The sequence below is a fragment of the Lepidochelys kempii genome, chromosome 3 (assembly GCF_965140265.1).
Source record: "Lepidochelys kempii isolate rLepKem1 chromosome 3, rLepKem1.hap2, whole genome shotgun sequence".
Classification (NCBI taxonomy): Eukaryota; Metazoa; Chordata; order Testudines; family Cheloniidae; genus Lepidochelys; species Lepidochelys kempii.
Genome location: NC_133258.1, coordinates 50418085 through 50441660, shown reverse-complemented (window position 1 = coordinate 50441660; position 23576 = coordinate 50418085). Strand labels below are relative to the sequence as shown.

The 23576-nt window shown below is 35.6% G+C and overlaps 1 protein-coding gene across 5 annotated transcripts in view; it reads right to left on the bottom strand.

Moving 5' to 3' along the window:
• Positions 1-23576, bottom strand: part of PHF3 (PHD finger protein 3) — an 80457-nt gene that overhangs the window by 31103 nt on the left and 25778 nt on the right. For 4 of the 5 annotated variants that reach the window (XM_073336349.1, XM_073336350.1, XM_073336352.1 and 1 more), the window contains 4 exons: positions 21426-21587; positions 18307-20137; positions 3700-4021; positions 968-1151 (listed from right to left, as the gene is read on the bottom strand). In XM_073336349.1, coding sequence (XP_073192450.1) covers positions 968-1151; positions 3700-4021; positions 18307-20137; positions 21426-21587 — 2499 coding nt within the window. Of the gene's footprint in view, positions 1-967; positions 1152-3699; positions 4022-18306; positions 20138-21425; positions 21588-22171; positions 22328-23576 lie in introns of all 5 variants that reach the window. The other variant, XM_073336353.1, reaches the window with a different exon arrangement.

Genomic DNA, 23576 nt, shown 5'->3' with positions numbered 1-23576 from the left:
GTTTCATTTTTCAGATAAGTGATCAACAATTCAAAACTGAAGAACTAGTTGCATGTGTTTTTGTAACAGTTACAGTACTTTTTTTTAGCAGCACTTTCTAGGATTTCAAAACATTTTACATATATTAATGAGTCATATTCATAAGATATTTAGTATGTCCTTTTTAGGTAATTATGGAGACAACCCCAGATCTAACCATTAAGAGTACTCCGTGGTTGTGTCCTCAGCTCCCCCGACTTGAATGCTGGAATTCTGGAACCTACCAGAAGTCTCATTCTTATCCCTGCAATTCATGGTACCAAGGATGTCGAAGAATCCTGCAAGCTGACGTTTTTAGCAAACCAAGAATTATAAGGATTTCTCAGGGATTAGGAAGGAAGAATTTTTAAACTTTACTGGTGCTATTCAGCACATAAGTTGTAATTTAAATATGGGAAGTTTGGATAAGAACACTCCTCCTCCTCCCCACTTTTTCCAATGAAATTTGGAGCAAGGGAGCCAGGTGATATTTTCAATGCAGAAAAATAAAGAAATTCAAAGTAAATATTATATCCTACAACAACCATAACATGTAAAGTCATACACATAGTATTTCATATTTTTCTAGAGCAGAGATTCTTAATATTTTTCAGTGTAGAACAAACTTTGTAGATTGTGAGCATTTCTCTCCCATTCTTGATAGCACAGACCACCTCTTCTTCCATTCACAATCATATAATACTCGCGCAGCAATTATAGAAGCTGCTTAAATGGAAGAGTAACATTAGGAAAGTTTTTCATTTTCAACTGGTAAAGAACATTAAAAGAAGCAAAAAACGAAAGATTCAGCACCATGTGAGCAGCCTGCTTTCTGCAGACCACAAGCAAGTATTCCATGCCCCCAAATTTAAGAAGCGCTGCTATACGTAGAACTTTCATGTCTTGCTGTATTCACACATGAACTATAGTTGCTTTTGAGTCTTATTACCTGATTTTGCAGTCTTTTCACTTGAGCAAGAAACACTAAGAGAATCTTTATTTATTTTTTCACTTTTCTCTTCAGAGCATCGACGAGGAAGTGTAACTGTTTGTCCCATTTTCCGAATAGGAACTTGGCCTTTTTTAATATCAGAATCTCTGCATTCTGACAAATTCCTCACATCACCTGATTCCTGAAACAAATACTTTAACATATTAGTCTGGTAACAAATGTGAAAATGAACTAAACTGCTACAAATCTTTCCCAAAGTAGTTTTTAAAAATAAAAATGTTGTATAATAAAAGTCTCAAACTGAGATGATATAAAGACATGCTCCTTAAAAAGCTATTGAAAAAGATGTCACAATTTACCACGAAGCAGCATTTAACCGTTACTTCAAAAATTGGGTTCTTTGGTCTTGTGCTGTATTACCAAAGCTGCATTCCAGAGAACATGCAGTAAGTTCCTTGTTGAAAGCAGCTGTATTTTATCAGTTAACTGTTTAAAATTTTTGAAGTATATCATATGTGCAGATAGATTACACCTGTCACCAAAGTAACTCATATGCAATAAACCTGGCAAATGTGCACAGCAAACAAGATCTAGTTAGAAAGGAAATAAATATTACTCAAAAGGAAAAAAAAAAGTAATCTCTAAATCTCAATTTAAAGACTCCCACTGACTTCAATTCAGTTAGTATGAGTACAGGGGGATGTTAAAATTCCTAATTCCCATTGAAGATCCTGGAGAAGGCCTCAAAGAGGTTTATTATTAATTAGTATTATTTTGTTGAATAAAGTTTGTTGTTTTTTAAATCCACCAAGTGAACTGTAGACAAAATGAAGATGGGTATATAAAGAACATACAAAACTTTCTCAATAGCTACATTATGAAAAGAAAAGGTGAATAAAAAAATCAAATATACTTGGAAAAAGCATTTTAAAAACATTTTAATTCAGACTAGTTAAAAATTTGAATTTGAATTTGTAATCTTCTGTTTAAAGAACTAAGGTTACTAATCTTTAAAACTGACCAAACCAAATCAGTTGCTATTTGTAGTGTTGTAGCCATTTTGGTCCCAGAATATGAGAGACAAGGTGGGTGAGGAAATATAAAAGATATCACCTCACTCACCTTGTCTAACCAAATCAGTGTAATTTGTGGAATATATAATGTATATTTTCAGAATGGGCATCACAGAAGGATTCATGAGACATGCATTAAAAGCTGAGGCAGTTTTATTTCCATTTAGTTAATCTTACATGCTGGTTTTGGTGATCTTCAGATGAATTCTAAATACAGATTACAATGAATATAAGTTAGAGTTGGGGTTTTTTAACTAAATGTTAACTATCGCATTCATAATTTTAATCATATCCTAAAAATAAAGAATACGAATAACTGTAATTAAACTAAGCCATTTCATTGCTTTAAAAATTAGGCTTTGATTGGTCAAAATGAGATCCAGAAAATAAATAATTAAGAACGGGGTGGCGGGCAGGGGCAGAACAGACAATTAGTCATTTAAATCTTTTTTCCCCCCTTCTGCTATTAATGATTTAAACCACAATACTGAAAAAACCCTAAATTGCTCAAGCAATCAAAACTAAAGTGTTGCTTTCATTTGGTCTCACAGTCACACTGACATTTAAAAGATTTGTGCATTGTATAACATAGCAAACTGGGCTACATACTTGCTGAACCACTAACCCAATTCTCCAAAGTAATACAACATGACATACAAACCCATCACTGATCCTCCTAAGCAGTATGGGACTAGCTCTGAGGTGATCAGTTAAACAATGTCACCTGGCGTTAGACAAATTCCTAATAAGGAATCTGACCTAGTTTAACAAACAGGACTTGCAAGGAGACGGTAATAGTATCTTTGGGTAAAAAAAATACATCCGTTTTAATTGAGTATTATATCAAAGGGCAGTGAAATCCATGAGCTCTAGATATCTATATAAGAATGACTGCATTGAGAGAGGTGACTAAACCTAATTAGCTCCAGAAAAAAGTTAACTGGGAAGTTGGTTTACGAGACATTTCCATGAACACCAGATGCATGTAAAGTATAAGGAAAGATCATGAAGTATTCTGATCAAGTGTTTAAAGCCTTGGTGCACAGGCTTTGAATGTACTTAGACAGATGGAGTTGGCAATTGAACGGAAGGGAAATTTAAATAAGATCTTTATTATTATGAACTGAAAATTTTTTTAGAAATACCACCCTCCACCACCAAACCTTGGACATGTATTCCCTGGGAGAGCTCTGAACCTCTGTGGGAGGGAGTACAGCTCCAGGAATTTTCCCTCCTGCAGAACTATACTGCCTCTTCATCTCTGTTAATGAGCCAGCTTGCTTTAGGGAAGCAAGCTGGCTCTTCCTCATCTCCAGAAGCTGCCATGCAAGATAACCATTATCCTGTAATAACCATTAAGACGGGGGAGGGTTTGCAAAATCATATTTTTACATGTGTGCACACATACCAAAAAAAACCCAAGGTAACAGCAGATTTGCAATAGTACTCTTTTCAAAATAGCCACACCAATTTAAAGGAACTAATTGGAACAGTACACCTATGGCAAAACATTACAAGTTTTAGCCTAGACTGAAGTTTTATGAAGAGTTATAAACCTGGGGGGAATTATTTTAATTGAAAGAAATAGATACTGTAATATTTCAAATAGTCAAGAATATTTTTTAAGGAACTTTAACCATCTTAAATAAGACTTACCCGTCTAAAAATTTTGACTTTGTGCTTCATTGTATCATCTGTCTGTTTAGCTTTCTCATTTGTTACACTGGGATTACCAGTGGGAGTTTGCTTTGACATTCCAGGTTTTTCGCATTCCATTGTTCTATCTTCTCTATATGCTTCAAGTTGGGTGTCCAGTATATTTTGATCACAAGATTCTGTTTTTTTGTCTTCTTCAGCACAACATTTCACACACACGTATTCTTTATCTTCTTCTCCCATTCGTTGTGCTTGAGAAAGACTCAACCCAACACAGTCACCATGAAACCAATCATCACACCTACCACAGCCTACCATAAACCTGAAAATAAAACAAAATAGCATCAATCAATGCACAGAGGGAGGTAGAACTTCACATCAACTATAGCCGACTTGTTAAATAATTTATCAAAATAGAGCAATTTGTTCTCACCTGATAAATTATTTTCTTTTTAAGCTTTACATCCATTATTCCAGCCTTACGACATGGTTATATATGCCCATGTGAAACTGAGAAAGCGTGGCATAATAGTCCAGGAGATCACAACCTCAACATGAATTCCCACCCGTAACCCCACACAGACAAAGAAGTCCTCCTTAGGAATACAGTTTAGAGAAAAAAAGTCATAGAAAAATAAAAGGTGGCTCTCAAGACTGATGAACATAAGACTTAAAAAGATAATATGCTCCGACAAGAAGAAGTTTACTCTCTGCACTGGCATCAAGGAATCCAACTTGGCAATAGGCAACATCCCAAATATGGAACTAGCATAAGCTGCCAAAGCATAAAGAAAATGTTCAAAAATTTTGACAATGAACAAAACTCAACTAAATCCACTACTTAAACCTCAAGCTATTAAAAATCTGACAGAATAAACCAATAGCGAGTATGACTGATTTCAGTGAATTGTTACATTTTGCTTTATTCCTCTGTAAGTTTTGTGGGGCACGGCTGGTTTGGCCATTATTTTCATGGACATGCTGTTTTTCCACTACATTGCAAAACTTTGTACGTTTATTCACCCAAGTCAGTGGACATTTGAGAAAACTTTTCAACCCCTGAAATGTAAACTAAAAATTGACACGTCATCTCATTTGGTCTTCTCATAGATCTACTTTTGTATTTTGTGTGCAGAGATAACTTTAACTAACTAAAGTTAACAACATCCATTTTCTAATGTCTGCAAAGACCCTGGGTATCTAACAAGGTTATGATTTTGCAAGTATTTTGGTATATTGTGAAGTCCTCCATTCTCTGCCCATCAGGTGCAATACTCTAGTCAAATTACTTTTGAAGAATGTAGAAAACAATCTCTCCCTAAACTGCAGAGACTTGATACATGAATGTATCCATCTTGAAATACTATTCCTGTTAACGGTCCTTTTTAATAAATATATATATATATATATATCCATATCAAATAACCCCTTGCCTTAAAATTGAGACAGGCTAACTTTAAAGACCATTATTCAACTGACATAAAATTTCAGAGCTCTCATGTCTGATGCCATCTTTCCCTTCTGAGCTTTTTTCCATTTTGTTTTTAAGAGTCTGGAAAACAAAAATGGAGTTAAATTTTGAATCAAAGAAACCCATACTGGTCACAAGAATATCCTTATAAGTGTAGATAGGTTCTTTAATGCTGAGCGCCTTGATCAGGCAATTCTTAATAATTAAATAGAAGACAACACTAACTTTAAAGTAATACAGTGCAAAGCTGACCATCAGCTTGAATAGTTTTATGGCAAGTGCTTTAGAAGCAAGTTAAATTTTTGAGTTAAATTAAAGTTAAATGATTTGCAAACCCTAATCTGATCTTACCAGAAAGACCCAAGAGTGAGTTCTACTAACTCCCTTTTGTCAAAAGATCCCAAGGAACCAGATTCCTATTCACCTACCTGCCTACTCTCTGAGTTGTGATGCTGAAGCTACTTGATGACTCACCTACTTTGCAAAAATATAGTTCTATCATAAATTATGCTTAGAGGTTTGGATATTCTTTGGTTCTCATTCCCTAGAAACTGAAGGTAAACATTCCAGATGGCTCTGAGACACTGGCAGTTGGTCTGTGTAAGAAACTACAGGAACCTCAAAAGACCAAAAAACCTGAAAGCCTATTAGTCTAATACTAGAAACTTGAGACCCAAAAGTAGGAAGCTAGTCAATAGGCTGTCTTGGTTCTGATCACTCTTATACCAGTATAAATCAGCAATAAAGTCAATGGAGTTATACAGTGGTTTAAGAGAATTCGGTCCAGAAGTTTTCGGGGAAAAAAATCACTTCCAACTAGCTAATTTCTCTGAGATTCCATCTTTACTTGACATAATGACTGTTTTCCTGTTGGAAACAATCCAGTTATCTGGTTTGTGAATCAGAAAAGCAATCTTTTCACCATTGTTTATGTATACTTATTTCATGACCAAATATTTTGCCTAAAACATGCTAGCAAGTAGCACTCATAGATGTGTTCAGTTCCAATCATAAAAGCTACAAGTTCCTGAAAGCTTTCTAGGAGTATGATAGGAGTATTTTCAGATCTACATTCTGGCACAATGGAAAATTCAGAAGAAAGTTGGTTAGGTTTGGAGTTAATCACTTTTCACAGCCCCATCACAACCACCACCAAAATATTCATGAACATACTCAGAGTCAGAGAGAGACTGAAGGGAAGTTAAAATCCTGAAAATTATTGTTCTTTACTGTCAGTCATGGGGCACACACCTGATGGGAGTATATATAGTATGAATTTCTGTTTTACAATTCAATGATCCACAGGAATATGTTCCATTTAGACAACAGACGTCTATCTCAATGTAAGAAAATATTGGGACTCCAAAAATGGATATAAAAACTCTTCCCCTCCCCCCAACATATAAGAAAACAATGTACTGTTTCCACTGTAGTTGAAAAAAGTTTTTAAAGCAAACAGCCATTTTTTTCAATTTTTCCTCATGTTTAAATAAAGATGTTTATATCCATTGTTGGTGTACCAAGGTGCTATTAATTCATTTTGGTTAAAATCTGAACGGAACAAGGAATGTAATTTCTAGCAGCAGTGATTGGCCATTGAAGTGGAATTAAATTTAGATACTATTTAACTCTCATCTTTTAATTTGATATGGAAATGCAGGTATGTTAAATCCAAGACCAGACAACTTTTCAGATTTTTTAAAGGAACAAGGAAACTATAGCCATTATCTTTGAGAATTTTTCTGCAACTAATGGCCATTAAGTTTTTTGATACACTAATAACCAAACATTTTAATTACTTTCTAGATGAAGAGAACAGATTAAGATGATCAAGAGTGGAGAAAGGATCTCCACAGACTGATATCTGAATAGTATTTGGACTGACATGTGGTCAGCACTGTTCCTTTCCCAGGAGGAATACCGAGGTCCCAAACATAAAGTGGTACTGAGCAACCTCAACTCTGGAATTAAGACACTCAGGACCTGGTCCTCTGAGGTTCTAACAGGTTACCTATTTTCAAAAGTAGAATGCTGGACAGATGTGTTCTAAATAGTCTAAGAGCTAGGTGATTAAGAATGTATTTTTCAGAACCTTGAATACTGGAAGCTTTGTTAACCTGAAAGAGCTTATTCTGTAAAACGAGGGTTGTAACTTTGATTTGGCCTGTCTGAAATCTACACTAGAAAAACCTAGACCATTCTTTAGTAATACTGAAAATAAGGCAAGTTTGACGTTTTAAGTGAATCTTTAATTTCTCTAACTATAGCTAATCTGGTATCAGAGGCGTAGCTGTGTTAGTCTGTACCCACAAAAACGAGTAGTCTAGTGGCACCTTAAAGACTAACAGATTTATTTGGGCATAAGCCTTCATGGGTAAAAATCCCACTTATGAAGTGGGTTTTTTATCCACGAAAGCTTATGCCCAAATAAATCTGTTAGTCTTTAAAGTGCCACCAGACTCCTCGTTGTTTTTATACCTAATCTGGATAATTTTAAACTATGAAGTACATCTGAGGGCCTAGGTAGTTTTCAAAGAAGAAACTGACTGTTGCTCAAAGCCCCAGATATGTGTGGCTTATTGGAAAAATATATGCTGTCAATGGTACATTTTCTATTGGTTACAGATCAGTGCAGACAAAATAAGACTCTCTCTCTTCAGAGACAGGACCTGTAGCATTCTCAAATCAGGATGAATGTTGTGTACTTGTGTTATAGCAAAGATGACCTCACTCTAGTCTGGAGTGAAGTGAACTATCAAAAGAAATGACTGTCTGGTGACACAGTTATCCTTAGTTATCTTTTTTGGGAACTTTATGAGAAGACCCAACTTTTATTGCATTTAAGATTGAACAAAAAAGCATCCTATAAACAAATTAAGGCTATAAGGTTGTATCCAGAATAGGAAATCTGGTACCTCATAACTCTCCACTCTTAGTAGCAATTATGGAGGCTTTAACTCAGGAATCTACATTTACAACTGTTTTGTCTAATCCTACGCAGAGGAGATGGAATTGTAATAAATATATTTGTGTTCTACCCACACTATAATTTCCACTCTTTCTACCAGTGAATCTGCACCACTGGTAAACTGCAGGTCCTTATCTTCCTAGAGTAGAAAAGCCTTAAAATTTGCTACTCATTTTAAATTAATTTTTCAATGTATTTATTTATTTGCAAATCCAGAAAAAAATTCACTAGAAATTTCAACTCTGGCAGGTAGATGATCTAGCTATTTCCCACATGGTCACAAGGGTTGAGAGAAAGGGAATAAAGGTTCTTATTTGACCACTAGAATTGCAATAATTTGATTTTCCATGGGACCTTTTCTAATCTTTATCCACATTATGGGTGTTCATCTGCAACAACAAAATTAGTTTAGGTAATAGGAGTTATGGTTGGATAATGGTGAAGCTAGGTAATGCACAAAGATTAATAAAGGAGTCAAGGAGGGTTGAGGCCTGGCTTGAAGGATCAAGGATTTCTTCTTGCACAGCTGTCACAGACTTGTGATTGAAGATGTTCTGATATCCTGGACTATTAACACCAAAAATTCTGACTGTAGACTGCTTCATAGTTTGAAGTGAGAGGACTTTACCCATGTTGTAAGGCTGGATTGGAAGATGTAAAGCTGAAAGAGAAAGAAATATGTTTTAAAATATTAATTCACACCAACACATTGAGTAAATCATAGAAGAATCACAGAAGATTAAGGTTGGAAGAGACCTCAGGAGGTCATCTAGTCCAACCTCTTGCTCAAAGCAGGACCAACACCAACTAAATCATCCCATCCCAAATGGTCAGAACTGCTTTCTTGTATTTTAATTGAAAAGTTCTGTAATATATAAGAATCATCACAAAATAGTTGATGGTATATAGAAATATTAATGTCCCTGGAAGGGACCTCCTTTAATTCAATAGAACCATAAAAAAGAGTTATGTCTTATTCCCCTTAGAGAGGAATGCCTGCCTGTCTCCATATACCAAGATGAAGAGATAGTCACTTGAAGTATCTAATATTAGAAAGGAATTGGATTATACAAAGAGAAGATTGAGAGTAATGAAAACCTTCTATTATCTCCTTTAGGATTAGCACATCTTTTCAAATCTCTTGGCATACACATTCATTTAGAGGAAGGAAAGCCCATGCTTAATGATTAATTTCAAAGATAAAAATGTCCAGGCTGTATTTTTTCCTAACACTAGTTATAACAAATGGAATGTGTTCAAGCAAAAGCAGATTGCTGAATGGCTGACAATTATTGAGGAATAAGAGTTTAAAAATACATCAGCCAGAAGTCAGTTTATTCATAAATTATTTGCTTTGAAAACTGTACTCATTAACAAAACACACACACTCAAAACAGAAAGGGTTCTATAAATCAGTCAAAATGAAGATCAATAAATGGTCAGTGTTCAGCATCATTTGATATAGTTAATAAATGTAATAAGTACATCACTGGAAGTCATTTGCTTAGCATTTTGTATTTGCAGTATATAGCAACAGATCATGGACAACATATCACTACTGCCATCTTGCAACCATGTTTCATTCCAGCACACTTTCTATTAATGGGAACAAGGCCTCAATCTCATAAAAATTTACCCAAGTCAAGGTACTACTCAGGTGTATAAAATTAAGCACATGCATGTTTGCAGAATTGGGGGGTTTAGTTGGAAAGAAAAAAGGAAAAAAACAGCAGTAAAGTGTAATTAGATAATCTAAAAATATTTTAAAAGCACTCCATACTTTAATAATTATTTTCCATTTGTACATAATTCAAGAAATATTTTAACAGTCCTTTTTTAAAAAAATAGTATCCATATAAAGATTCGTTCACCTTCTGGATATTTATTTTATGAAACAATTTGTCTACTACTGGCTCAGTTGTGTTATATCTGTATCACATTCCACAGCTCAGCAGGACACACAGGATGGAAATCAATTTTTAAATTACCTTTTCCTGAATTAACAGAGATCTAGCTAGGTGAAGAATTAACTAAGCGTGAATGACTGCACTCTTAGTCAACCATCACCTTGATGCAAACACACACATTCAGAGATCCGATTCACAGGAGCTTTAGAGGAGTCTGCATGAGCTTTAGAGGAGTCTGCATGTTCCACTCTAACAAGCAACTATAGCCAATGGAAAGACTACTGACTTCAGTGGGCTCTGATTCAAACTAAATGTGACAGTTTACTTTCGAGGAGACCCCCAGTAAATAAATTAGTATGTGTTCTCGTGTTATCAAAGCATCTGTGTGCCTGCATTGGTTTGTTTATTGCAAGTCTAGCTATGGGAGGGATTTTGTAGCAACAAGAACAACCTAGCTTTTAAAAACGTATCATCTGATCTAATCTAGATGGCACTCATAGCAAGGCAAAAGAGCAATGTCAATTTATTTATTTATTTTTGCACCCAGTTTCAATAGAACAACCTTTATTTTTATTTTTTTTTTTTAAGAAAGAAAAATCAGAAGAAAATTTTCCTTTCGAATGTCTAATGTTACCAGGAGCTTTTCAGCAAGGAAGAAAGGGTAGGGTCAAGAGCAACACACAAAAAAGTATAGTGTGTGAGACAGGACTATCAACAAAATGATGAACCTAACTAAACAAAGTGAAGTCAAATGCACAAAGTAATGAAACTGAAAAAAATATATTCTCTAACTTTTCAATTATACTAATTTTAGACACCAATCCTGCAAGCAGAACTACGATGGCAAGATCAGGGCCTTAGGTGTTACATGTAACTAAAACAGCAAAAAAAATATTTCAGACAAATTTGATTTTCAAATTGATGTTCCTTTATTTTGTAGGCCTATCGATACCAACTTTAATAGTAAAAAGAAAAGGAGGACTTGTGGCACCTTAGAGACTAACCAATTTATTTGAGCATGAGCTTTCGTGATGAAGTGAGCTGTAGCTCACGAAAGCTCATGCTCAAATAAATTGGTTAGTCTCTAAGGTGCCACAAGTCCTCCTTTTCTTTTTGCGAATACAGACTAACACGGCTGTTCCTCTGAAACTTTAATAGTGTCTCTTTAGTTTTTTGTATGGGCACATACATTATATGTGTTAGTTTAGATCAGTAGGAAATAAAATTATAGTGTCAGAATCTTCAGTGTGTACAGTATAGAACTCTGCCACCTTGTGATTATGGATTACAACGCTATTTTTAAATTATACTATCATATAGTACTTAAATAAATTTTCCAGTCATAGCTATACATGAGTAATATTTGTATACTCAAGCTCAATTAATATAAATCATATCTTGTGTCATATGCTTGTTTTAAGTTCTGGTCACCACACTCATTCATTTAACTATTTAGGCACCAATTCTGAAAATTTATACATATGCTTAAATTTTAAAAAGTGTTTGCAGGGTCTTAATCTCCCTCCTTGCCTACAGGGACATAGAACTTAATTTCTGATCTACTGCCATAATGATCTCTCAGAGAAAAGCCCTTATAGTGCTGCATTATGTATATAAATATTCTATTTCAGGGATGGCTGAACTTACCGACCCTTTGAGCTGCATACAATGTTCAGAAGTTCGAGAAAAGGACTGCAGCTACTGGGCCTGGGGACTTCAGGTCTGAGCCCTGGAAGCTATGCCCCGTGGGGCTGAAGCCCTGACACACACGCACACCCCGCTGCCAGAGGAGACATGGGGGGGGGGAGCACATGGGGTCCCGTGCCCCCGCCCGGTTTTTGAAAGGGTTTGCTGGCCCTGCTTGGTCACATGATGCTGCCGGGCTCAGCAAGCATGGAGCTGTGGCCATGGGGAGACACAGAAGCAAACAGCTGGAACCTGCAGGGAGAGCTGCTGCTTTTGAGGCTGCCTCTCCCCATGGAGCTAAAGAAGCAGCCCCTCCCTGCAACTCCCAGCTGTTTGCTGCTGCCTCTCCACAGGGAGTTAACACCTGGGAGCTGCAGGGAGAGGACACAGAGTAAGGGAGGCATGACTCAAGACGTTGGGGTTGGCAGGGGCTGAACCTTTTAATTGTGCCCTCCCTCCCCACTCTCAGCAGGCATCAGTTGTCTCTGGCAGAAACCCCTATCCTCAACATCTTGACATAAGGCAGAAGCCCTGAGCTCCCCCGCCCCCTCATCCCCCGAAGTATGGTAGGCAGAGAATGGGGGGGATGAGAGGGGCTCTGCAAGCCACACTAACTGTAAAAGAGCACGAAGCTCACAAGCCGCAGTTTGGCCACCCGTTCTATTTCTTTACTATGTATGGATAGATTAAGTGTCTCATATCCCCTAACCTCAAAGTATCAATAATAGTTTAAATATTATTTCCACACAGTAATGGATGCAATTGTTTTAAGTGAAAACTGTGTAATTTCATGAGGAAAAATTTAAAAGCCTAAATATTTTTCCAACTTCACAAGTAAACTAGACAGAAAACTAGCTTTCTGTACTGTTTTCGAAAAAATCTATTTGAGGACTATTATGAGACCACATATATAGACTATTTACACACAAGAAGTCAGAGATGAGGTTGTTTGCTAAACCTTAATGTCTGCATTTTCAAATTGCCTTCCTGTGCAACCTTAAGATGTGTACCTATTTTAAGTTTGAAGTGAAGGGGAGGAAAATCCAACTAAAGCCCTGATCCTGCAATTTGTTACACACAGACTGCTGCACATAACCCCACTTACTTTCATAGGGCTCTGCATGGGCACAGCAATCTGCCCAAACACACGCTGCAACATCAGATACCAAGTGCATTAACAGAGATTAAAAAAAGTAAATATATAACAATCAAACCAAAGGAAATGAAAGTCATTAGAAAAAAAATTAAGAATTGAGAGATATATTATTTTTTAAAACTAGCACTGATGTTGCAATTTCATTACAATGATGATAACAGTTCTTCCAATCAAGGTTTTCCTTATATAAAAACAACACACAGTAGGTAATTTAATTTATTAACTAGGCATTTGGTGAGCCCTGATCCATTAAGGAAAAATTCAAGGGGGCCAGAATAGAGGAAAGTTTGCAATGTTTCCCTTGTGAAGCTTCCCACAGATTTGTAATATATGGTTAGGATTTGCCGGCCTGTAAAAAAGGCAGGGAGTTCAAGCCCCAAAGTCTGTAGATCTTAGGCACTGATGTAAAAGCCAGGGACGCTGGAAACAATATAATTGAAGGGGGGCTGGGGGGGAGGGTAGGAAATAATGCTGTGTAGGGTCTTATGTTTTCTGCAAGCACAGGGATGAATATAGGATTCCTTCTGTGTGCAGATTCCAGGATTTATCTGGCTCTACGTAAAGAAGAAAAACAAAACTTTGTTTCTTATATCAATTGCAAGACATACAAACTACCTTCAGAAAAAAATAAACTTGGAACTATTCTCCCTTTATTATTCCTCCTATTCTGCCAATGCCAAGAAAGTATATTCACTTGATCAAAATCCAGAAACCTACTCCATTTCAACAACAGCATTTACATAAAGTGGAAGGAAGAATTCCTCGCATATAAATGCTGCAATCATACATAAAGATATGTTATTAACTGGGAGGGAACACCTTACCATTAATATAGGATTATTGTTGCAAAAATCAAACAAGTTAGGAAATCCAAAAAGTTATGGTTTCTCATTAACTCAGACACATGGTGTACCCCATATACATATTATGATATGTATTATTAAAAGAAATCCAACCTCACAGTTTACACTGAGCAAGGAAAACAAATAGGAAATATGTGGTGGAAATGGGCAACTACATGGCAGAACACCATAACCAGCACTTCAGTTCCTGAAAAACTTCGGCTTTTATTTATAAAAAAAATTCTAGCTGTTACACTGCAAAGATATCACTTTGAACAGAATCAATAAAATACAGTCAGCAGACAAAATGAAACAATAGTACTAATGCCAAAAGTTGTCCCCCTTCCACACTTCATAGATAAAGTAGATCCAAAGCATGCTGCTATACCTTGGTTCCCCTGAGGGTGGTGAGGTAAGAGGAAGAGACACTATGTATAGAAACTATGCCGAGAGGTTCTGGTGCCAGTAATTAGCCAGAAGATCTGCTAATAAAAAAGTCAACAGGCACAACCCTCAGTAGGAGAAACACATGGGCTCCAATTGCTATTACTGATCCTGCTACAGTTTTCATGTCTATAAAGCTTATTCGTACTGAGGGAAAGGACTCCTGCTCTACATTCCAATCAACCACTTTTAGGTCCCCTGTGCAAAGTACATGTATTTTAGATTTGCACGTGGTAGCAGAATGACAGCATCTGTTCCTAAAAGATGAACTGTCCAATAATCTCAATATGGTACTGACCGTGAAGATGGACAATGTTAACTAGTTTATTACTGTTACAGTAGAACCTCAGAGTTACGAACACCAGAGTTACGAACTAACCGGTCAACCACACGTCATTTGGAATCGGAAGCATGCAATCAGGAGGCAGCAGAGACCAAAAAAAGCAAATACAGTACAGTGTTAAATGAAAATTACTAAAAAAATAAAGGGAAAATTTAAAAATAGTTTTCACAAGGTAAGGAAACTGTTTCTGTGCTTGTTTAAGTTGGTTAAAAGCAGCATTTTCCTTCTGCATAGTAAAGTTGCAAAGCTGTATTAAGCCAATGTTCAGTTATAAACTTGTGAAAGAACCATCATGTTTTGTTCAAAGTTACTATCATTTCAGAGTTCGAAACAGCCTCCATTCCTGAGGTATCCGTAACTCTGAGGATCTACTGTATTTGACCAGACATATCCAGCTTAGCATATGATTGTGAGAGCCTTTATTACAATACCTCAAAATGTGATCCTTGTACATGAAAGAGATTCCCAAGTTAACACTGATGGAGAAACCTCAACATCTGGCATTTTTTGACTTAACTGATTAAATACTGAAACCTTGGTTTTGCATTTATTGTAAGGGTGGGGGGCAATTTGAGTTTGCACAGTATGTTAAAATGAATTTTTTTTCCAACCTTAATTCAAGTTGTATTTCATTTACATGAAACCAAATTTGCTAGCCATAAATTAGAAAGCTCTTGGCACACATTTCCCTAATTTGGGACTCCACTTCAGTTCCATTTCTTGTTTTTCATACCATCTACAACATAGCATTGACACACAACATCTAACAATGTTTAGATAATTGTAATAAGCAACACCATGAACTTAAAATCTAGTCAGTTTAAAAAAATGACTTAAGTTCCCAACTCGAAGTGTTTTTTCATTTCTCCCTTTTCCTGTGCGATGAGTCATACAACCAAGAGGGAAAACTGGTTAAACTAGCTGCTTTATACAGGGGAAATGGAGAAACTGAATAAACAAATGTCGTTAAATGCAAAGTAAACAATTGTTTGGAGCTCTCTCTGTTTTAGTACTTGTGTGTGTTATACTTTTAACAATATTCAGTAAAAACATTTCAGAGAGGTACAGTTTTTAAGCTGCTCTCCCTTTTAAAAACAGGTTTAATTATTGCTGCAGTAACACGCACAAATAATGTAACGCACTTGTCCCTGCTTGGGAAGATATTATAGAGGAGTTTTGCTTCCTCTTCTATTCTATGCTCAGCCTAGTTTTTGAGATGAAAACTTTAAGGATATATGTTAAACATACAAGTCCAAAATGAAGTAAAAAGTAATTCAAAAAACAAAAACGTAAAAGCTCTGTTTTGTTTTTCAGTTTGTAAAAACAACTGAAAGTGAGAGACTTATAGCGCGCGCATGTGTGTGTGTGTAAAAACCAAACATGGGCAACAACAATGGAAGCTTCCTTCTATTCACCAATGTGCATCAATCTGTTCTGTATATACCATCTTTGAGATGGAGAAAGTGGTGCAATTCAAAGCCCATTTGATCCTGAACCTTTCTGCTAATACTGTTGAATGTGTCAATTTCTGCCAACTGTAGTAGTAGTTCAGAGATACAGAAATCTGTCCAAAAGAAATGGACTGACACCACAAAACTCATGACACTGAACAACTATCAGATGGTGACAACTTCTGTGTGCTGCCAACCTGTTTGGTGATTGAACTAGAGAATATATTATTTGTATGATGTAGCACCTAGAGACCTCCAAATAAAAATGGCTCCCCATTGCACTACACAATGTACAAACACACCGTCTAAAGAGATTAAATGTTTCCTATCCCATTACAATTCCCCACGACATCCTATTCCTAGTTAAGTTTTAAACATTGTTAACTTTGATTTTAAACTGAAAGATCTGAGTAAAAGTAGAAATGCAACAAATTCATTCCACTTTAGCTGCCAGCCCCCACACTCCCCATTAGTGATCAGATTCTCTAGCCACAACTGAATTTCACCATCTTAATTTTAAAACTAAGCGTTTTGAAGGTCTCTTACTAACTAGACATTCAGAACAGGAAGAAAAAATTTAAACATCCACGAAAAAGACAAGAAACATAGAAATGTTTCAATTCAGCATCAATTGAAGGGAAGCGGTCAAAATAATTTAGGCCAAAAATTTACATTTTGCATTAAAAATGTTTTACAGAAACATTTCAATTTATGTATTTAAAGCAATTTGATTAAGTTTAAACATTCCACTGAATTTTTTGCAATCCAAACACTTGCACCATGTGCTAGTGAATAAGAACCTGATAATAAAGCAAAAGTGAAACTGAATAAAATCTATATTTGTTGTCCAAGCTGAGTGAAATGATAAAGATAAACACAAAAAGCATAAATGGCAAAAAAGTCCAGATTATCCAAACAAAAATGTTTAGTCTACATTAATTGGAACAAGTTTTTTTAAAAAAATACATTAATGCGTGACTGTATCCTTTCAATCAAGTATTCCAAAATAATCTTAAAATTCTTACAGTATTATTTAGTTTTCTATATGCTGCATCTTCTTCACATGAATTACTATTTTACAGGATTACTCTAGCTGCACTGTAAATATTAAAATACACATTTACTTCATGAATGTTGTGACAAGTAATCATGAAATTCTGGAACATAAAGGACACTTCTTGGATGCAAATGCTGAATCTATATATAGTATGGACCTTCGAATGCCTAAATATGATATAAATTTTAATCAACAAAATTACATGTTCTTTGTTTCAGTCAGAAAAATGGAGTTCTACAGTATTCGTAGAATAATAGGAATTTCTATAAAGTGAACAGATAAGGACTAATTAGACACTCATCTGATTGGTAGTGAAAGCATTTCATGCTCCATCTAGTTCAAAAGGTAGATAGGCAAAACTACTTTTAAAGTCAGAAACAATTCTTCACAAATATAATTGTGGCAAAAAAAGTAAAAAGTGAGACAAAAGGACTCATATTATTGAGCTAATACTTCTGCCTCATTAGAACATAATGCCTTGTTTCACTCCATCCACAACATGCTGAAAATTAACATTTTATTCAGTGAAAGGACGACACTTAGCATCAGATGTCATCCATTTTTTTTAAGTGAGCTAAATACAATTTCATGCATGCATGCAAGTCCCATAAAAAAAATTGTGGCTTTTTCGTTTTTTTAAATATTTTCCTCTCTCACTATTGTATGAAAGACTCACAGAAAATTATATTGACTAATACACAAGTAAACTAAAAGGAGAAAAAATATTCTCCCTAATCTTTTAGGCATAGTAAACAGAGTTAATTATAACAATAAAACACTTTCAAACTATTATTTGACTTTTAAGTTATTTGACAACCCTTTAAACTTGTACTGTAACATTCACTTTTACCAGTTTTCAGGCAAAATAACTATTACAAATCAATCTGAAACACTTAAGCCTTAGTTTGATGTTTTCCAAGATGGTGAGTTTCAAGATGTCTCTATCCTATCTAACATAGTTTAGCAGAATTACATATCCTGCTAAAGTAGAGCATTCATAAAATAAAAAAGGATTTCTTCTAGTAATATTTCCTTTTGACCAAGACAGCCTTTACTGTGCTATTTAGCTTTTTTTAAAAGTTGGAGTGAAAGGGTGCGGCGGTACACAGGTAGGAAATTCATAGTATGACTGATACAGATTTTCATTAGAAAGGTTGTGCCTATTTTTTTTTTTGATGTGACAAAGATGAACTACATGAACAGTAGCAGAAACCTGAATGTAAAAGAGCACTTTCATCTTTTGAAACCAACAAAAACACTGTGCATCGCAAACCACACACACCTGTTGCCATGCGGCTTTCTGCAAAAACCGCACTGCTTGGTGGGAACCCATACATATTTGCTTTCACTTGGAGAGGTATGTTCTGAGCCTTCACGTTTTACAGTAGAAATGTTATCTGGAATGAACAATGGAGGTTCATCAAATGAAAGGCTTTTACTGCTTCTTCTCTGGCGAGGTTGAAGATTCTTCTCAATCTTTTTCAATTTAAGTTTTTCTTTTTCATCCTCCTTCAAATGTTCTAAACCTGTGGGATCTTTTGTCTCTCTCTCTTCTTTTACATAACTATTTGTTTTAAGTGCAATTGCAAGTTGATGTTTCTGTGTTTGTTTCTGATTTTGATGCAGCAAATGACCAGATGGTGAATGCACAGACGCTGAGACAGGATGGTGGATTTCTTTTGAACAACCCTGGTGATTAAGAGACTTGTCACTCACATTCTGAACTGATGTCTTTTGCATCTGCATAGGTGTTTGGACACGTGATACTTTTTTCACCAACGTATGGGTCTGCTTCTTCACTGTGACCCCCATATCAAAGCTCTGTGCTTTCACATCTTTATCAGTTTGTTTTTTTCTAACTTTAACTGTTTTGTGAAAATGTTGCCACCTCTCTTGCTCATCTGCACTCCTTTTCAGACTTATTGAAGATGCACTGTGAAAACTTGAAACACAAACACCAACTCTTTTTTTTGAATGGCTTATTTGCTGTTTAGTTGTGAGTAATTTTCGTCCTGCACCTGCAGTCAAATTTTGTTTAATCTGTATCATAGATTTAATGTGTTTGGACTTCACAGTTTTGGGACTTTTTGTTGAAATGCTACTATCATCCTGAAGCTTTGTTGCCTCACAGCCTTCCATTTTAGTATAGCTGTCCTGCTGCTGTACATTTTGGCTTGGACAATCATGAATAATACTGCTTTCTAAAATATTACTTCCTGCTTCAGCAGAAATAGTACTTTTCAAGGCTGTTTTATGAAATTCTGTACTGTCCAAGTGTTTGCTAGGATTAACATTTTTATCCGCCTCTTTAGAGTCATCTAAAGGCTCTGTTTTACAGTCTTTTAATGACATAACATTTTTACCAGCAGATTCCACAGTACTCGGTGGATCTAACCTACATTTTGTCTTCTCTTCTACAGATCTGGATAGAACTGAAGGGGTCTCATGGATGTCACTAGAATTCATACAAACTGTTGTAACAGATGAAATGGTAGTCATTCCACTTATCTTGCTTTGGTCATTTTCTTTAGGTTTCTCCTCTGTTTCCTTGATTTTGTACTCAATCTTTTCTTCCGAAGATGCATCAGAACCTATTTCACCAACCATAGTTTCATCCACTTTATTTTTAAATATATCAATATTTACTTTATTAGCTTCATTATTTGCAGAGGTTATAAAACCCAGCCCACTTTTCATAACAGTCTCTGTTTTGCTTTCTGCTTCTTCAGTAGAAGAACAAGTGTTTGTTAAAAGAGAACCTCCTCTTAATTCACTGAATGTTTCATCCAATTTTCCTTGCTTGAAAGTTTCAGATTTTACTTCATCATTCTTTTCATGACAAGCAGACTGTTTTGAACTACTTGGAGAAGGTGATGATGCTTCTTCTGTTTCCTCTGTCTGACCAGACAGTCTACTACTACGCCTAACTTCTTTAAGATGTTCTAGTTTCACTGGTGTACTAACTTCTTCCTGTTTAGTTTGACCCTTGTCTTGCGGTTTTGGTCCTCCCTTTTGGGCACATCCAGATTTTACAGCTGCTTTCTTGGTATTAGCAAGAGGTGCAATGTTTGAACGCTTGGCTATAGTACTTTGCCGCAAACTTCGTACTGGTTCTATTAAAGAGAAAAGAGAATCTCTTAGGTATATTTCATTCTTTTCCTGGCAAACATAAGATTAGACTACAGTGAAAATAAATTTACGAATCAACAAGATTTAACTTACAAAATGTTAGATCATTAATTTTTTATTGAGTTCAAGAAACATTATTAAAATTTAAAACGAATACAAAAGATTGATATTTCAATTTGACATTGACACTGTTTGGACAAATGTAAATGGCCACGTAAATTCTGGATAGCAAGCGAGAAACCAAAATTTCTTAAATCAGAAAGGTCATACTATCACTGAAATAGGAAGAGTATTTAATTGTCCTTTTAACTTCTGTATGAAGTAAGTATCATACAAATAAAGACTTGGAACCTCATCACTAAAACAAAAACACAGTAGTTAAGCTTACATATAACTTTGGGATTCTTAAAATAATCATCTGACATCCATTAAAGTTCATATGTGATATGAACTCTTATACTGTAGAAGTTAATCATCTGTAAAGCATGTTGAGATCTTTGGATGAATGACTTTTATACAAGATCAAACTATTATTAAGATATCAACCTTACTTAAAATCTACAAAAGCAAACAGCCAAAACATTGAAAATAAGAACTTACTGAATTTCAAATCAAATTTTTATATTTAAAGAAAATTGTGAAAATTACTTTGTGTATATTATAAATCAGGCATTTCCAAATCTCATAAGTAGTTTTAAAATGCAGCTCAATCTATAGTGCTTCAACTCTGATGTATTTTCTTATCTCCATCACCCTCCCACAGATAATACTTACATGAAATAATGTACTTCCAAAAATTCTAAGTTTTAACAGAATACTGCACTATACACACACACAGAGTACGATATTGGTCAGAATGCCTAAAAAATTCCAATTTTGAAGTCAGTGGTTTACTTCATTGCTGTTTGAGTATATAAAATGGCTCCACTAATTAGTATCTTACCTCTTTACCTGGGCCATAGGTCACATCTTTCTGACCTCTTTATGTGAGTCAGATTAATGGCACCACCACCTCCTTTACTAAAATTATGCCCCAAAACGGAGTTACTTGGAACCTTTAGCAATAGGTCCATTTTTCCAAAATCATTACATGTTTACAACATTAATGATGTTAAACAGCTCTCATGAAAAATAATTTCAAAATATTTATATTATACTTCATATAACCAAGTGATTAACAACATTGACCTAAAGTTTAAAATAGAGAAAAAAAGTTGTAAAACCTCCAAATGTCCCCAGATATGCAAATCTTTGCATTATTTGAATGATCACCTTGTGCCATTAAACGTGGTGATTTTCTTGGTGACTTGACTGAAGTGTCATCCAATTGGTCCCTTAAATTCCTGTTGGGTAAAATTACGTCATCTTCATCAATGGTATCGTTACCACTTTCTTTAACTCCTTCTTCATCCATAATATCATCAAGACCAATAACTGAAAAAAATAAAAACAAAAAAGAGCCTAAAACTTAAAAGTATCTAGTTATAAGAGGTTGGGAAGGGTGGGGGCCAGAAAAGGCAGAAGGCCAGATTTAAAAAAAAAAAGGGGGGGGGGGGAGGGCATGTGAGAACGAACAAAACTGAAAAATGAGAACGCGAGATAGAAAATTCTCATATGAGGCAGTTTCAGTGTAGAAAAAGCTATAACCCAAAGCTTATAATTTCTGAGGAGGTCCTTGTCAAAGAGTCATGCCACTTTCAGAGGACTCATTTATTTTATTTTATTTAAAAACAAAAAATGGGAAGGTACCCAACCCTTACAGAATCAGCTGTCCCTTGCTGTCCATTCCCACCTAAGTGAAAAAAAGGAGAACAGTAGAAAGAGCTGATCCAAAAATGCAGAAAGTTTAAGCCACATTGTTGTTCTAGGGGACAGTTTTTAAATTTTAAATTCCCAATCACATGTATCCCCATCTGAGAGTCGCTAATGCCACTAGGAAGAGCACTGAGCACAGCATGCACTAGTCTTCCAGCCAGAGACTGAGAACATAGTCTGTCACATTCCTAGCCTCCACTAACCTGAGAAGGATCCCAGAGGTTGCTTCTGAATATAGGTTTCCTAAGAGGCAGTCAAGCCACTGTACCAGCCACTCTCCTCACTTTCTCTAAGTATGGTTCTGCAATGGTAGCCTCTCCTATCCCAAGATCCTATGTGTGATTAATGAATCCTGGTCCCTGTGGGATGCGAAATCTGTGAGATCAATCCAAGTGATTTTGCAGAACAAGTAGTAGGGTTTGACAAATACAGCACAGACTCCAGACAACTGATACAACTGCCTGAACAGTAGAAAGCTATCGAGAAGTATTTCAAGGCAAACTAATTTATATGACAAATAGGATCTTAAAAAAATTCTGCTAAATGGTTAAAAATGGTTATTTGAAACTGTGACGTAACACAATATATTTGTCTTGAAAATCAGAGAAAGCAGTTGTTACAGGGACTTAAACAACCATTAAAATTTTTAGACTGTCCCATCAAAAAGTATCAACTGTCTTTTTTCAACTCTATGTTTTTGCAATATTCTCAAGAAAAACATTGTTAATGAAGTCTGCGAAAGTTGTTCAGTGTTGAGTATTCTCTTAAGATACTCCAAATGTAAAAGGGATAAACTGCAAGATACTGATACAGCTAACCAAACAATGGTCAATAAACAAGCTTTAACAGCAGGAGGTTCCCCACCCTCGACTTTTCGACCATGAAGGGAGAAAAATGAATGTTTTAGCTAAATATCTGACAGTTTTTATACAGCCTGATTACACAGATTAACCCTGGTACAGTGCAAAGAATAAATGTGACTCTTGAGAAGATTTACACTTGAATTTGCTATTGGAACTTAATTCTAGACAATGGATAATCAAGCAGGAATCTAGCATTAATAGTTACTAGAACCAACAGTAATTTACTTCTATTGGGTTTTATTCAGTTTGTATTTTGACAATCTTTTGACATTGCATTGTATGCCTAAGATTGCTGGAAGACAGGTCTTTGTGCAAATCAGTGTCAGCTTTCAACTATAAATTCACAGAACCAACAATATTTTGACTCTGTTCAGTCAAGCTTTTTTATACGCTTATGTATGCCACAAGACTGATAATGGTAGTCACATCCTGCTCATTTTAATGAATGTTATTCAAATACTTCTGCACTTGGTTTATAATAACGTACCTAATCACTTTCATATTAATCTTATATGTAAAGTATTCTCTCTCCCCCCCACGTGGAATTACATTTCCTTCCCCAGATGAGACGATGAATGAGAACTGCTTAGTCAAATAACTTCTGAAACATACTTTTGGAGTGCTTCTCAGAGCTTGCATTAAGATCCCAGGTTTCCTGATACTTGTGCTCAGGATGCATCATTTTCACAGACTTAATGCCCTTCTTATTACTACATGCATCTGATGAAGTGAGCTGTAGGTCACA